This window comes from Ptychodera flava, chromosome 9 (genome assembly GCF_041260155.1).
Source record: "Ptychodera flava strain L36383 chromosome 9, AS_Pfla_20210202, whole genome shotgun sequence".
Taxonomy (NCBI): Eukaryota; Metazoa; Hemichordata; class Enteropneusta; family Ptychoderidae; genus Ptychodera; species Ptychodera flava.
This window is the reverse complement of record NC_091936.1, coordinates 21,756,094-21,771,804: the sequence shown is the minus strand read 5'-3', so window position 1 is coordinate 21,771,804 and position 15,711 is coordinate 21,756,094. Positions and strand designations below refer to the sequence as shown.

Sequence of the window (15,711 nt, the reverse complement as noted above, 5' to 3'; positions counted from 1 at the left end):
ATAAATAAATACACAGGCTGGTGATCTGTTTATTACATTACGACGTCACATATCTGATGGTGGCGCGCGCATCGTATCGGTTGACCACATCATCGGAGACGCGCAATTTGATATGCACGAGTGACGCTATGATCGATAGATAAACAGGCGTACCAACCTTATTTTACCAGTTTACAGTTTAAACCAGCTAGCTTGCTGTAGCTAGCTTAAAACATGCTATTAACTATATGTTGGAAAAATTACTTCGAAAGTCAACGGGAATGTGAAATAGCTCTTTCCCTCCCAGTCAGCTTGAAACACAACATTGAAGAGTTAGATGCAGTGTTCGCTTTCGAAAAAGTGTTAATATATTGAACTTAGTCCAACGAAAATCGACCGGAAAAAGTTGACAATCCGTCGCATCCTCACTGTTGACGCCATGCTATCGATGCTAATTAAATTGTTATCGATAAAGATGGTCAGTAAATGTTTTACAAAAGTGATACCGTCTATTGCGCGTTGTCAATATTGTGTTATAAGTAAAAATCATATTGCTTTCGGCCAACAATGTACGGCATGGCGACTTCTTATCATGCTCCACGGAATCGAAGCGAGAGAAAATCGAACAGACGGACAGAGTAGTAGGAACCAAGAGAGCAGCTGAAACTGTGGCGGGTGGATTATGTGTCAACGCGTCGAAAAGACAAGACGGCTATCTGTATCAATGCGCTACAGGGACCAGTGAACACGTTTAATTGGTCCACTGCAAATTCAACAGACGAAAAGGTTAACCTCTAAAAGCCAAAATGTCAATCCTTTGTTTCGAAACGAATCGATTATGAGCGATAGCGCATCTTATTTCACAGCCTTTAGTTCATTTACCGAATAGGTTATAATGAAATTAGTGTGTCCAAATTACCACAAGAGGAGACAGATAAATATCATGATGCGATGTAATCCATAACAACTCCCGCCCTCTTCTGGAGTGACGATCTTTTTTCCTGGGAATCTAGCTGTATTGATACCCTAGTAATTACCTTCAAACCAGACTTTGAATTCATGTATTATGAGACGCTTTGCAACATTAAATCAATGACTAGAATTAATTATACCTCCGAAAAAAAGTCTAAATTGATTTTCGGCAAGATCTAGGAAGAAAGGGTGTTTTTAGAAATAACCTAAAACAACCGTCGGTCATCAATGTTGAACAAACTTTTGTTTTCTAAATCCTGGAGTGGTCTGAGGAAAAATCTGACATCCACCGAGAAGATAGGCAACAAATTGTATTGTGAAACGCTGAACGACCCGACATGAGGAAGCGAGAAGACGATACGAACGCTGAATGACCCGATATGAGGATAAAAATGGCGATGTTTTGAATTGATGGCGACAGTACAAACGATAACATTACGACCAAATGTTTTCGCTGATCTCCAACAGCAGGGAACAAGAAAGACGATATTTCTGAACCATTACTAAAACTTTGCCTGGGCAGATCTATATATCTTTCTAACCTGGGGGGAGTGAAAGTTGTCAGGCATTCGACAATGTGAAGGGTATACACGAGTAACATGTAACACACGATAAGTTTGTTACACGGCAATTATATCACTGCCCCTCGGAGAAATTGGAATACTTAGTTTTTGTGGCGACTGGCATTTTTTCATAGCCCCCATATATGTAAAAGTTATTCGGTCCCTCTAATTCATGGGTTTGCCTAATTATTATATTTTACGGTGGCTTTGAGACCAATTCAGACCATTAAAGACTAATATAAAGATATAAAAAGACTAAAGATCTTGACGATCGTCTAAGGGGGAAAATATTGCACCGCCCGTAGTCTAAAACACTAATGCAGTGAGCTTTACAGGCCAATGAGCTTCAATTTTGCGCAGTTTATTTTCATGATTTTACTTTTAAACTAAAATAAGTTCATCAACATTCATTGATTGAAGGATGTGTACAACGGTGTTATGAAACTATGATGGACTGGAACTGCGTGTGCAAGTTTGAATTACAGATAAACTGTAATCGACAGCGTCTGACCCCTTCACTCTGTTCGCCCCGATCAAATATCCAGAACCAACGAGCGGACATGGCGCATAGACACATTGGAAACCTCACAGCACACATTGTCACACAACATGTTGTCATTCACTGGAGGACACAGCTATGAATAGGAGATGTACCTCATGGATCATTAAATATCATTTTCATACTCCGACGACATTATAACAATTAACGGCCGGGGGGAGGGGGATGCTGGGGAAATATTTAATGTCATTCTTTTTATCAACTTCCCGCGTAGGCTGAAATAGTTGCGAGATTGTTTGAAGTCCTCGCAGCTACATTTAACGACATATCTTGTTTTCTTTATTCAGTCTCCTCTGAGCCAAGTATATTCTGTACTACCTTCACTGCTTAACGAAAAAAACGGGAAAATCGTGTATGCGAGAATGTTTTATCTCCCTAATACAAGAATTGTCCGCGACTAGTTCTCTAGAATTAAACATGGGGGCCTTTGCCAGTTCTCAAGAATTTTGAGGTCCCAAGACACCGTCCTTTTAAATTCTCATTTTCTCCCAGGGCCCTGATCCTGACCGTTCACTTATTTTTTTAAACGGATCATCTGCAGACTTGTGCAAACCGCATGATGCATAAATCCGCTTCTGAAACTTAAAGTATAAAAACAAATCGTAAAAAGGAGTTAAAGTACCGCATTAGTGCGCATAAAAGATCATAAACCGGATTTTCAGGATAAAAAAACGGTTATTCAGGAAAAATACACTACATACAGAGCGATAAAAACCAGAAGTTTCGGATGTGCGACCTATCGTCAGTGGGCGAGGAAGGGTGAAAAAGAAACGAATACATTACAGGGTAGAAGAAACGAACAACAATAAAAGAAAATGGAGGAGAAGAGATGGTATATATTAAACATACAATACAAACATACCAATCGAGGGGGATGGGGCGATAGGAAGGCGTTGAATTTGATGTGAATGCAAGCTTATACGTCAGTGTACCAAGCTTGCAAATGAGACATTACCCTCTAGTGTGACGGACTGAGCCGTCACCCCAGCTGAGAAAAGAGCGGTAGTGCCTATGCACTGTAATGATGTGGCTTGCCAAAACGCCTGCCCAATGCACAAGGCAATTTGTAACCATTAACAGTACTGCCAAGGTGTCCAACAGAACGGTCGCCCGGACGTCGTTTTAGTTTCAGCAACATACAGTTTGTCACAACGTTCACATTCAATACAATAAATTATATTGGCAGATGTGAAATGTGTCGGAAACAGTCAGTGTGCCGGAGAGAGGCAGTGAATAGAATTACTGGCAAAAAACGTTTGGGCATGTATATTATTTCACAAGAGCGTTAACATACCGGAACTATCGCGAAACGATCTTTCGCGTTCTTGTCATACTGAAAGGCCATAATAAACTTATGCGCTTCGTGGTGACACCAGACTGTGTCAGGCGACAATACGGTGTCGCTGTGCTTGGACAAAGTACAAATCTTTACAGTTGCACAACTTGTTTTATAACTATATTGCTGCACCGTAAGAAGTTGTGCAGTACATGTATTTGTATTAAACCTTCGAGATGTCGTTTGCTGTAGAGTTGGTGTTGTGAGCTAATGTGTTCAGCTTAGCCCGACAAATGCCTATGTTAAAGGGCTAGTAATGCTAACTTTTAATGGAGTTTTTCATTATTTTTAGTTCATATGTCAATCGCAAGTTCTTACTCTACTCCCAAAAGAATGTTGAAATACCCACTATTTAGCTTGTCAACATAGCATTATTGTTCACATTTGAATTCTAGTCCGGATCAGAATTCACTTTTCAACAATAACAACGCAGTTTACACATGTACAGGCTGAGTTAACAAGCTGAATACTGTGTATATTAACATGTTTTGGGGAGTAGAACCATAAATTATTGTTGGTATTAAAAACAGAATTACTGGAAAATTCACCAAAAGTTAGCATTACTACCCCTTTAAGATCAAGTATATGTCTAATGACGCTCAGCTGAAGGAGCCCTGCCTATAGCTTGATGTTAACCAGTTGGACTATAGGAGCGCACACCAGTTGAACAGAGTCGGAATGACGCGTACGTTCGCAGCGGCGGCGAAAAAATGTTACACATCGTTACACATGGTAAATTCATCAATACAATTATGAAGTGGAATGAATTTCAAAATCTTTCAAAAGAACTTAACGTTGAGACAGGGTAGCATTATGTCTTGGGAAACGCTAACGACAGATTTGATTAGAGAAGTTGATAGATTAATCAATATTGGTCCGTTTGTGGACTGTGTTACCCTTCGAATGAAATGTGCTCCTTGTATTGAAGGGTTCATAGACGATGCATAAATTAAACATTTGTGTAATATTATTTTAGCAAAAGGTTGACAATTAAAACGGCTGAGATTTCTTTAAAAATTGATTCTGGTAGAACATGAAATAACAACGGAAGGATCGTAGATCAATGAAAAAGAATAAATATATAATAAATAAAAATATATAAATATATAGTACCAGTTTTTCTCAACATTACCTTTCCGGGGATTGTTTTGAAACGTAACTTTCGTAATGAACAAACATGATATCTAAACGTGATATCCTGTCATTTATGAACAACTATCTGTGACATGATTAGGCCTACTTCACGAATTGTTTTGGCATATCTACGATATCTCTAGGTCATGTCGATTGTATGATTTAAGGTAGAGTGCGCCCCGGGGACAGATAGTCGGATAATTCTTTTCTGATATACCACTCGTGGGATTCATTTTAAAGCTCCTGGTGTAAGAAAACTTTTCACCGGCATACGGCATAGTTTTTCGAAATTCGAAAACTTTATTTTTCTCCATAGAGCTAACACAGGGATGGCGGCCATTTTGAATTTTACATATCGGGAAATCTTGGCTTATTTGTTTCTCCAGTACCGAAATTTGCATGGTGATTCCCAAGTTTTATTCTTGATTTCGAAAGAGAATGATTGGAAGATTCCTTAAGGAAAGTTTACGCAAACTTTCGAGGAGCATACTACCTCAAGGTGGCGCTACACTTGACCAACACCTTTCATTTCAAAGCAAAATTTCTTATCAAGATGACATAAAACCACCTCATACTAAATATTTCTAAAAAGCAGAGTATTTATCACGGTAGCAATAGTTTACTTGAAGGATGAAGGGTACATATTTGGGGTAGAAAACCTCAATTTTGATATTTGTGATAAATATTCATTTCAGTCAAAGACTTGACACTATATGAATTTAGAGTATATATAAGTAAAGCGACAATTTATTTTGTATTATCTATTCTCATTCTGAAATAATAGAGATTGAAAGAAGGACATTCAAAAAAGCGATTAAAATCGTGATCAGCGAAAGGGTATGACTCTATTAACAGTGAAAGAATTCTATTGCTAAACAAAGTGGTCATTTTGTTATATAGTATGTAAAGAAGATAATGTGAGAGCTTCAAAAAGATTTGACCCTGCCAGAGTGAAGTTGGAATTATTTTTTTGAAATGTTGTATGAGGAAGAACACAAGGAGCCAGGAATCGGATGATTTGCATAAATTTGCATAATTTTACACTCCTTTTTCACCCAACTTACGACTGTTTGTCACAATAAAAGGTGAACCCAACCAATATTTTAATCTTGGGTTAACAAACTATTGAAAATTGAATGAATCTTTGCAAAAAAGTTATTTTGAACAAAATGCTACGTGTCACCTGCAACGCCACCTTAAGCCATCCCTTCAAACAATATTTTGTAAACCAATGCTTCTACAACACATAGGCTCTAAGCCAGACAAAAACACCATAGACATCTTATATTTTCTCTCATTGAATAACACTCATTTTTGTCAAAAATTTCGTTTCTGGAATCGAAGTCACATGTTACGGTGCTGTCGGTCACAAAGGTAGGTTTTAATATGTTTAACACTTACATAGTGAAATAAAAATAGTAAAATAGACTTTTGAGTCAGCATTCAAAATAAATACCCGACACGACCACGTGTACTCGAGACTTGGTATAAAATAAGATTTGGTGTAAATTCCACTCAGCTGCAAGCCCGCTGGCTGTTTGAAATACCGTACGCTAAGTCTGCATATACAGAGTTATGAAAAGAATCGCTGAACGACGCAAATGCATGACACGTGATAGTCACAAAATGGCACTTACCGCCAAGACTTCGGGCAGAACTGTCTGGTAGTACTTTTGCAGAAATTGATTGATGGCAGTCAGCTGTAGGAGATACTCGTTATGGGCCTGGTAGCAAGCTGACATCGCTGCACTCTGCAATAACAACCGGCGAAATGCAAGTGATTCCCGAGAGAATATTCCTCCACGCCCCACCTGTGTTTGGTGTTTGTACTCCCATCTGAAGCATAGCGACAGGGGATGTGAACGCGCTGGCGTTTTAATCAGCCTATGAATGGTGCAGGTAATAATTACACCGACACTGTTCATATTTTATGGCCATTATCATTGTTCCACGACTTCTTAGTACTGCTTAAAAGTCACTTGCCAATAGCGCCTACCAATTCAGTGACATACTCATGGTTCACCATCAATCAATTACATGAGAGACTAAGTCACATACACGTACACTTGCTTATACACTAACACTCTCACTCAATTCACGCAATTACCATTTAACTGACTCATTTACTAGTAATATCTGGCTTGATTCGGTGTTTGCTTCCCTACTTGTTGAATTACTTACTTTAAGTTATTTATTTACTTAACCGTCTTGCTTTATTACTTGCTTGCTTGCATGCTTAAATACTTACTGACTTCTTACTGACTTACGTATTTGCATATTACATACTTACTTACTCAATTAGCAGCGCAGTATTAAGATCTATCGATTCGTATGCTTACTTATCAGCATACTTATTTACCAGTCTTACTTCTTGACTTCATTTGCTTATAGCCAACCCATCTATACCTAAATACACTACTAGGACATGTATTTCGTATCCAACTGAAGACCTCTACTCGTACATAACCCTCTCGGCCAATTTGAACTGCGTGAACTGACCTAAATACCCCACCTTTGATCACTGAGGAACAGACGTTGAAGAAACTCACCAAAAGTCTACCGACATCAAATCCCGCTTTCTATCATTTGCATCTTTAGGAAGCAGTTCACGTGGACATGGTTTTTAAAACTAATTTGGATGGGCAGTGCTAGCTGTCCGACAAACAGAAACTTTCTCCATCGTAGTCATCAATAAGGTGTTACCTTGATGGTACACTTTTGTCTCCTTGGCTTCCGTTGTATTTATATATTCATTATATTTGCTGTCGTGTCTGCATGAATACGCAGATCCCTTACACCAATAGTGTCCTCGTTTCCGCATGGGATGATCATGCGCCTTAAGGTAGTATGTACCTCGAGGACAGATATTCGGACTCTCAAACTTTTACGGTACATTTTGGTCTACCACTTGGTGGGTTCATTTTGAAACTCGTGAAGCAAACAAAGTTTCGTCGGTTTATTTCTGTGAAAGTCGAAAATTTCATTTTCCCCATACAGTTAACACAAGGATGGCGGCCATTTTGAATTTCAAATTGCGATGAACATTGGGGAGTTCGTTTCCATGGTACCAAATTACCCACGGTGACTCTTGGCTTTTATTCGCCATTTCGAAAGGGAATGGTTGAACGTTTCATTGAAGAAAGTTTGGACAAAAGTTTAAGTCTTTCAATTTCGAGGCGTGTACTGCCTTATGGGTTTTCAGGTAAATAGCAACATAATAAGTTACACAGTAAGTAGTAAACATATTCAGTTTCAATATCTGCCTTCGGGACAGTCGGACGCCGTCTACTTGTGCCCAGGGCTAGAAAGAACCTTTTTAAGAAGTCATTTATACCGTCAGCAGTTGCTATTTTAAATATGAATATGTTTGATTCCGTCCGGAGAACAAGAGCAACACTTAATATAGTTCTGTATTTGTCTGTAATATTGTATTGTTTTGTATGGTGTTGTCCGTATTTGGTGTTTTTATAGCGGTCCTGATGTTTAAAGACAATTTTCCATGTTTTTATGGACAATAAAGTATATCTAACATAATTGCAGTAGATAATTAATTGGCGACTTCAACCTGACCTGCGACTTTTTTCAACATTTTTTTCCGAGAAAATAGCTGACTCAGCGCAATAATCCTGACCTAAACTAATCAGGGATTCTCGCATGTGAAGTGTGGGAATAAGGTCAGTTTATTTCGATGGGGCTGAAAAGATGATGATGATGATGATGATGATGATGATGATGATGATGATGATGATGATGATGATGATGATGATGATGATGATGATGATGATGATGACTTTGTCAAAGAAAACTTAAAAGAAGTCGGAAAATTGCTCCATCAAAACCTGAGTGAAGGAAGAAGTTTAGCATAGTTTTGTTGTCAAGTTGACCAGACTGGGACTGGGCCGCTTAAAGCCTGTTTATCCATTAGTCAAATAGGAGATCTGCCATAACTCTTTAAAGGGTAATTGCTGGTATTTGAGTTCAATTGACTACACTTGGTCGGATTATTCAAACCTTTTATCTCAACATGATCGTCTGACCAGCTGCCGTCTTCCTCTGCCACAGCCAGTGATTTCAAGAAACAGTCTGCGCGTAGCTTCAGAACAGACATTCTTTTAACTGAACTCGAAGCGGCTCGTCCGTCGAGGCACATAATATCAAGGGTTGTAACATATGTTTTTTTAATTTCATCATTTTTTTACGCTGTCAAAAATTAACTCTTGTACATAATCGAGCCATTGTTGTTGTCACGCGTTGACCTTGAATTTTTTTTTTATTGCAGGGAATGTTGATTACATTTTAACGTGCGACAGCGAGACACACAGCTTAAGACCGACATTTGCCATCCATATCCGTCTTTCAACAATGTCACCAGACCAATCTGCTCGCTTTGATATTGCAATTATTTTATTACTTATTTGATGTTTTCTTTTAATCATAAAAAATACCACAACAAAGCTCTCTTCCTAGTCGCCGGGGAAAGATTAATTTTTTCACCGTAAAAACCCACCGGGTTCTTCTGTTGCTAAAATTCAATTACGAACGAAGTCATCTGTGGCAATCAAGGGATTGGACTATCGGCTAATTGTTAACTCTAAAATTTCTGAGTCAGGCGCCAATTTCCGTACTGTACATGGATGAGGTTTACTTTACAGTCGTGTTTGAGTCGGCGTAGGTAATCTTCAACTCTCTTTAAATAGAGATTTATCATAAATGTCCTCATGTCTAGGTCTATCTGCATTTTAACCGAATTTCATAATCTCATTTGTACATTTGAATACATGCCTGTTTAAGATTCTTCTAGAAATTTAAAGTCGAGGAAAGCGTTCATGAGTGTACGATTCAAAAATGTTTATCGACACGGGCCCATTCTGTTCACTCTGGAAGCTCTAAGCTTAACAAACTGGATAATGTGTTTAAAAAGGAAACATTTACAAGTAAATATTTAGACGCATTTCCTTTTTTCTTTGTATCATCCAATTTGTTCAGCTTAAATTCCTGGGTGGAAAAAGGGGTAGACAAACTGTTTGGAAATATGTTATAAATATTTACATAGAAAATGTTTGCCATGGTTATGGAAGTGATGGAAATATATCTCAATATTTAGTTTGGGAAAATCTGCCTAGAAACCCAATTTCTACGCAATCCTTAAACTTGGTAAAAAGTAAGGAATTCATACAACAAACACTTTGACAACTAAATGAGCGACGTAGGATTCAATTCTGGACGTGGAAAGTGAAGGATTCAGCGAGGATTGCATGTCAAAAAAAAAACGACGCATTGCGTTCCATCGACCGGGAAAATAAAATATTCAATCTGATTTAAAATAGAATGCGCCTCGTGGACAGATACAAGGACTTTAAAATTTTTCACAACACTTTTCTTGTCTAACGCCTGTGTGGGCTCATTTTGAAGCTTTTTTCGTTTTTAAATCAAACATTTAATTTTTGCCCGTCTAAGTTGACTCAGGGGTGTAGATGGCGGCCATCTTGAATTTCAAATATCGGTAAATGTAAGGTAATTAGTTTCCATAGTACCAGAATTTGCACGGCGGCCCCGACGTCTTATTTTGTTTAGTTTTAAAGAGAATGGCTGAAGGTTCCCTTCAGGAAATTTGGAGCAAAAGTTTAGGCCTTTCAATTTCGAGGCGCATACTACCTTAATGGTAATTGAAGAAGAGAAACAATTCACAGGAACGTGAAAGTCGTAAAGAAGAGGGTGGAAGACAGGTATCGCTAGGACAAGTAGCATAGACATGGATGAGTTGCTAATTATGCAATACAGAGAATGCTCCGACGCAATGATTCTGTCTTCGTTTTCTAGTCACATAGATAAATTGACTCCTACAGACAAACGTAATGCAATTAAAGAGGATAGGTGTCAGTTGAGTCATTTAAGTTGCCTGGGGGATGGGATCGGATTGGGTGATGAGCATATGCTGCGCACACACACAGTTCAGGAAAATGTCAGATCTCCCGAACGAGGTCAAAGCGTCAGTCAGATGGATGACAGTGTCAGCGTCAGTACTTAATTACGAAACTATGTTGAATCCTTGATTGGTGAAACGATACAATAAGAACACACTCAGTGTAACTGTAGATGTGCTAGACGGAAGAAATACGATTATCTCTGGACATCGCCCTCATCTGTTATTCAGGACGTGGGTGTAATGTCTTGTTTTAAATCGTTGAATTAGAGAAAATCCTGACACTATTTCTAAACAAATACTGACACACAAAGTTAAAGATTGACTATGGTATAACTAACATAAAATAATTCGATGAGTGGAGCTGCTGCTTGCTTCTTATCCCACAATTCTAAAAAGAAAGAAGTGGTTTTTGCAGCCTGTAAACATCGGCGTGCTAACTGTCAAAGACCAAACGTGAAGAAGTAAACGACAAGATCGTATCATCCAATCGCTGTTGTCAATATATCTGCCCAACAGAACACAGTTATGACGACCCCCTTTTCCTAAAGTCAGTGAGTCGAAACATTTTCCCGTGACCCCGTCGTAATAAATGTTTGAGTCAAATTCTATCTTCTAAGGTCAGAGAAAAAAAGAGAAAGTTCGGTCACGCGACCTACTAATAATACTCAACTTCAAACCAGCTGTCAAGCCTATCCGACACTGTTTCTCTCCACAAGCCTCGCGAGCAAGATACTTCAGAAACCAACCCCTGTACATAGGTTTATACTGTGGACTTGTGTGCTCTCTCTCTCTCTCTCTCTCTCTCTCTCTCTCCTCTCCTCTCTCTCTCTCTCTCTCTCTCTCTCTCTCTCTCTCTCGTATGTTTTATTGATGATGAAAGTTGTAGCATTTGTTGTTTATAAATATATATATATATATACATATATATATATATATATATATATATATATATATATATATATAATATAAAATATTACATATTAAATTTTATTATTTATTACCTACTCATATCCCGGCAATCTATGAATGGTGGCCTCCAGTCTGATACTCAATTCAGAATAATTTTGACCGGCTTTCATGCAGACTTTCATTTCAGACTTTCCTTCCGCTTTGTAGCGGGTTTTCCCAAGCTTTACATTCAAACATGACATATTCAGGCGTAAACGGTTACGCTAAAATACGACACATGCATATTATTCATCGTGGCGGCGACACGCTCACAAAGTCCGGGGTAGATGACATCATTGATAAAGAGATCACTGACGGGTAACACGTCAGTGGCTTTGAGCTGCCGCGCACCGGTCCTCGCGTTCCAGATACTCTAGTTTCCCGTGGTGTGATAGCAATCAATCATCTTGATGGGCCTTCACCTTTGTCAATTATTTCACTTTTTTTTAAAGAGGAGACTTCGCTGTCTCCGTAACATTCTTTCCATTTCATTAAAAGTAAATGCCAATTTAAAATCAGTCATGCCGATTAGTAATGTCTGGTGTGATAAGTGTCATCTGTGGCCTTTACTAGTACACTACGTTGGCGTGTGTATGCTCCTTGTTGGAATGGCGCTTAAGGTAGTATGCGTCTCGAAAATGAAAGACTTAAACTTTTGCTCAAACTTTCCTTGATGAAACTTTCGAACACTCTCTCACCAAGCTAAAAATGAAAATCAGGGGTCACAGAGCAAATTTTTGTACTGGAGGTACAAATTACCAAAGATTTCTCGATATTAGAAATTCAAAATTGCCGCCATCCCTGAGTTAACTCTATGGAGGAAAATAAAATTTTCAATTTCCGAAAAGCTAAGACGTTTAAAACTATTCTTACACCAAGAGCTTTAAAATGAGCTCCCACAAGAGGCAGGTCAGAAGAGCATTGATAATTCTGAAAGACTAAAATATCTGTCCCCGAGGCACGTTCTTCCTTAAAGATAGACTGTGCCTCAAGGACAGATATTCGGACTCTCAAAATTTTACAATATATTTTTGGCCTACAACCTGTGGAGCCCTAATTTTGAAGATTATAATTTTAAGAGAGATTGCATCGGCTTATTTGGGGGAATTACGAAAATTTAATATTTCCCCATAGAATGAGCAAGGGAATCGCGGCCATTTTGGATTTCAAGTGTGGATAAATACCGGGTGATTTGTTTCTCTAGTACCCTGATTTTCATTCTTGATTCGGAAAGGCAATGGATTAAAGTTTCATTTCGCAAAGTTCAACCTGTCCATCCCTTATTCCCTGTAAACAGGTCCACACTCACCATTTATAACAATGGGTTTGGACCAAACCATGGTGGAGAGAGGGTTAAGGCTTTCAATTTCGAGGCGCATACTACCTAAAGCTGATCTTTAGCATGTATTTCTAGTTCATGAAAGAACGTAAGGATGACCGTTACATTAGAGGGTTGTCAAAACTTGAAGAGAAACCACCAGTGCATAAATTGCCAGTCTAGCGAAAAAAATTGAGAAGCAATGTTGATTATTTAACGAAAATATTCGCTGGGGGTCGACCGAAAAAAATGTAAAAATTGGGAAACGATGGTATGTAGTATTCATACCGTGCAAAATCCGATTATTCGTTTAGTTTTGGAACGCAAACAAATAAAAACTGCATGTCAGAATTCTGACCATCTGCTCCTGAGAGCTAACTGTCCACCCCTCACGTGACCACTCTTGTACTGTCTTCTAAGATGCTGAACGATATGACTGACTTCTCAAATATGATCAATGTCAAATTTGGAAATAATTTTTAAAAGACCGCACTTTGTGTCTTGAAAGGGAGAATAGCTTTATTTTTGTGATATTCTCCTCTGGGGTTTTTTCCTGTAAACACACACATTCCTCGTCCTTATATATCTTGAAATACGAAGTGGAAGCCTAGCCAACGCAATTTATCGTATAACATACATACATACTTACATACATTCATACATACATACATACATACATACATACATACATACATACATGCATACATACATACATACGTACATACATACATACATACATGCATACATACATACATACATACATACATACACACACACACATACATACATACATACATACAAAATACATACATATTGTGTTGACAGGGTGAAAACGTGGTATTTGACATGATTTGGGGAGTAGGCAAAACTGTGACCGACAGAAAAAACTACTCTAAAGTACATGAAAAGTTGCAGCTAACGGAACTATGGCGATCTTAAGATCAACGAATAATTTATTTATCGGAATAACTCTCTCCCCACGCACTTCTGCCACGATCGCCTTGCCAGGGCGCTTGTATGTTTGGGAAGAAAAACATCAGTTCGAAAAATATTATGATAAGGGGTCACACGAAACATGTTTTTATGTAGCCAGACGACTGAAGAGCTGAATCTAATCATTGTAATGTACAGCGCAATTACTCTGAGTAAAAGACAATCATCTGCCGGATACACCTAAAGTATGTATGAGAACTCAGCGTATCTTACCTTAATGCTGGGGTCACGTGACTTGGCTTTGGTCCAGGATTCATGATATTCCTTCTGACACTGAAATAGAAAAAAAAAATGGAACAGCGCCTGATGAAATGCTGTCTTCGCGAGAATAAGTGACACGCTCCATTAGCTTGGAAGTGTGAAAAGCAGGGGCAGACGATAACCTCGAAAAGCGATGAATTTTCAAAGTCCTAGGTTCTTTTAGAAGTCTTTGTTTTTGTATGACCACGGAACATTAGTAGTCCTGAGGTGTATTCGAGCTTCAGGCCATAATTTGAATGTTTAGAACGCACAATATTTGGCATTACGTTATCTGGGAAGAATGGTTTTAGCTCGGCGGTACAGAAAGAAATACACCCATGAGGATAGCCAGTGTCTGCTCCATAAACAGACACTGATCTTTTGGTATGAAGTTCAGCATATTATGAACTTTGAAATAAATACTCGGACCTGTTGGTATTTAGCTTTAATAGCAATGTATGACCTTCCAAACGATGCTGATGTTATAAGTGTAACATAGGAAAGTTTACATTTTGTCACCTTTAGGTGATAATAGTGTAAGAAGTAGGGGTTGACTTTTCAACCTCGATATCAAGGCGTACTCCGCCACAAGGCCTACAGGCGAATCTAATAAAAAGCATATCGTTATAACAGTCGAGCATTGCGTAGAATCAGTGTTACGACTAATTGCATACAGAACGTACTCCGTCTCACGCGAACAGACAATGCTCAAATTTCAATTGGATTAATTTGACCGTAAATATCAGTGCCCACATAAATTTTGTCAGTTACGGGAAAATCGCAAGTAGAAGAATTTGGACCTAACAGTGGGGGCGCTCTTTTCATGCACTTCTTGCTCATGAACCTCGAAAACTATACTTTCCTTTTAGATTTTTTTTAAATCTGATATTTGCGCTCGTGGAACTGCTTTTACTTTTCAAGGCCATTAGAATATTCTAGTCGTGGAAATCTGCGTCAGATTGTTGTGTCAGCGCGTTCGCAGTGGAATCTTGTGCGCAATGTTGCCCCCGGTCTCCTAGGCAACACGGAGCGCGGCGTCAGGAGGGTGTGTCAATCATCGCCTCTGGTTTAAAATAATAGTCAGAACGCGATAGTATTCAATATGCTATTTTGCTTGAAAATGAAATATAAAGCAGAGCAAAATTATGACAAAGCTCTGGATATGACCTTCGACCTGAAATTAAGGTAGTTCGCGCCTCGAACATGTTGGTATTAGAGAAACAAATTACTTATTATTTATCGATATCTGAAATTCAAAATGGTCGCCATCCCTGTGCTATGTCTACGGGAGAAAATGGATTTCCCGTTTTCACAAAACCGGTGATTGTTTTTATACTCTTAAGCTTCAAAATGAGCCCACACAAGTCGTAGGCCAAAAGAGTATCGTAAAATTTGGGAGTCCAAATATCTGTCCCGAGGTGCATTCTATCTTAACAGGCTACAGAGTGTGCTTTGGAAATGAAAGTATGAGTCCGATAAACAGTCTGCCATCAGCTGCGATAGTACTTGTTAGCATTTGTCACTTTGATGACGGCTACATGGTATTCGTAAACATGGAATACAACAGCTGATATGTAGTTTAACTAGCTTCACAAAAATAAAACGTAAACCAAGACAGAAATTTGTAAATTTTATACACAGCGGAATGTTTCTATGAGCAGCTGTGAATTTGTTTCATGTAATCTATCTATTTATTCACCTACTCTTTTCTGAAATATAATATTAATAATATTAATATTAGTA

At 38.5% G+C, this 15,711-nt stretch overlaps 1 protein-coding gene across 1 annotated transcript in view; it reads right to left on the bottom strand.

Moving 5' to 3' along the window:
• LOC139140335 (uncharacterized) overlaps positions 1-15,711 on the bottom strand; it is an 82,496-nt gene that overhangs the window by 17,939 nt on the left and 48,846 nt on the right. Inside the window, exons 5-6 of the mRNA XM_070709498.1 lie at positions 13,942-14,001; positions 6,181-6,294 (exon numbers count right to left, since the gene is read on the bottom strand). Of these exons, the coding sequence (XP_070565599.1) occupies positions 6,181-6,294; positions 13,942-14,001 (174 nt within the window). The remainder of the gene's footprint in view (positions 1-6,180; positions 6,295-13,941; positions 14,002-15,711) is intronic.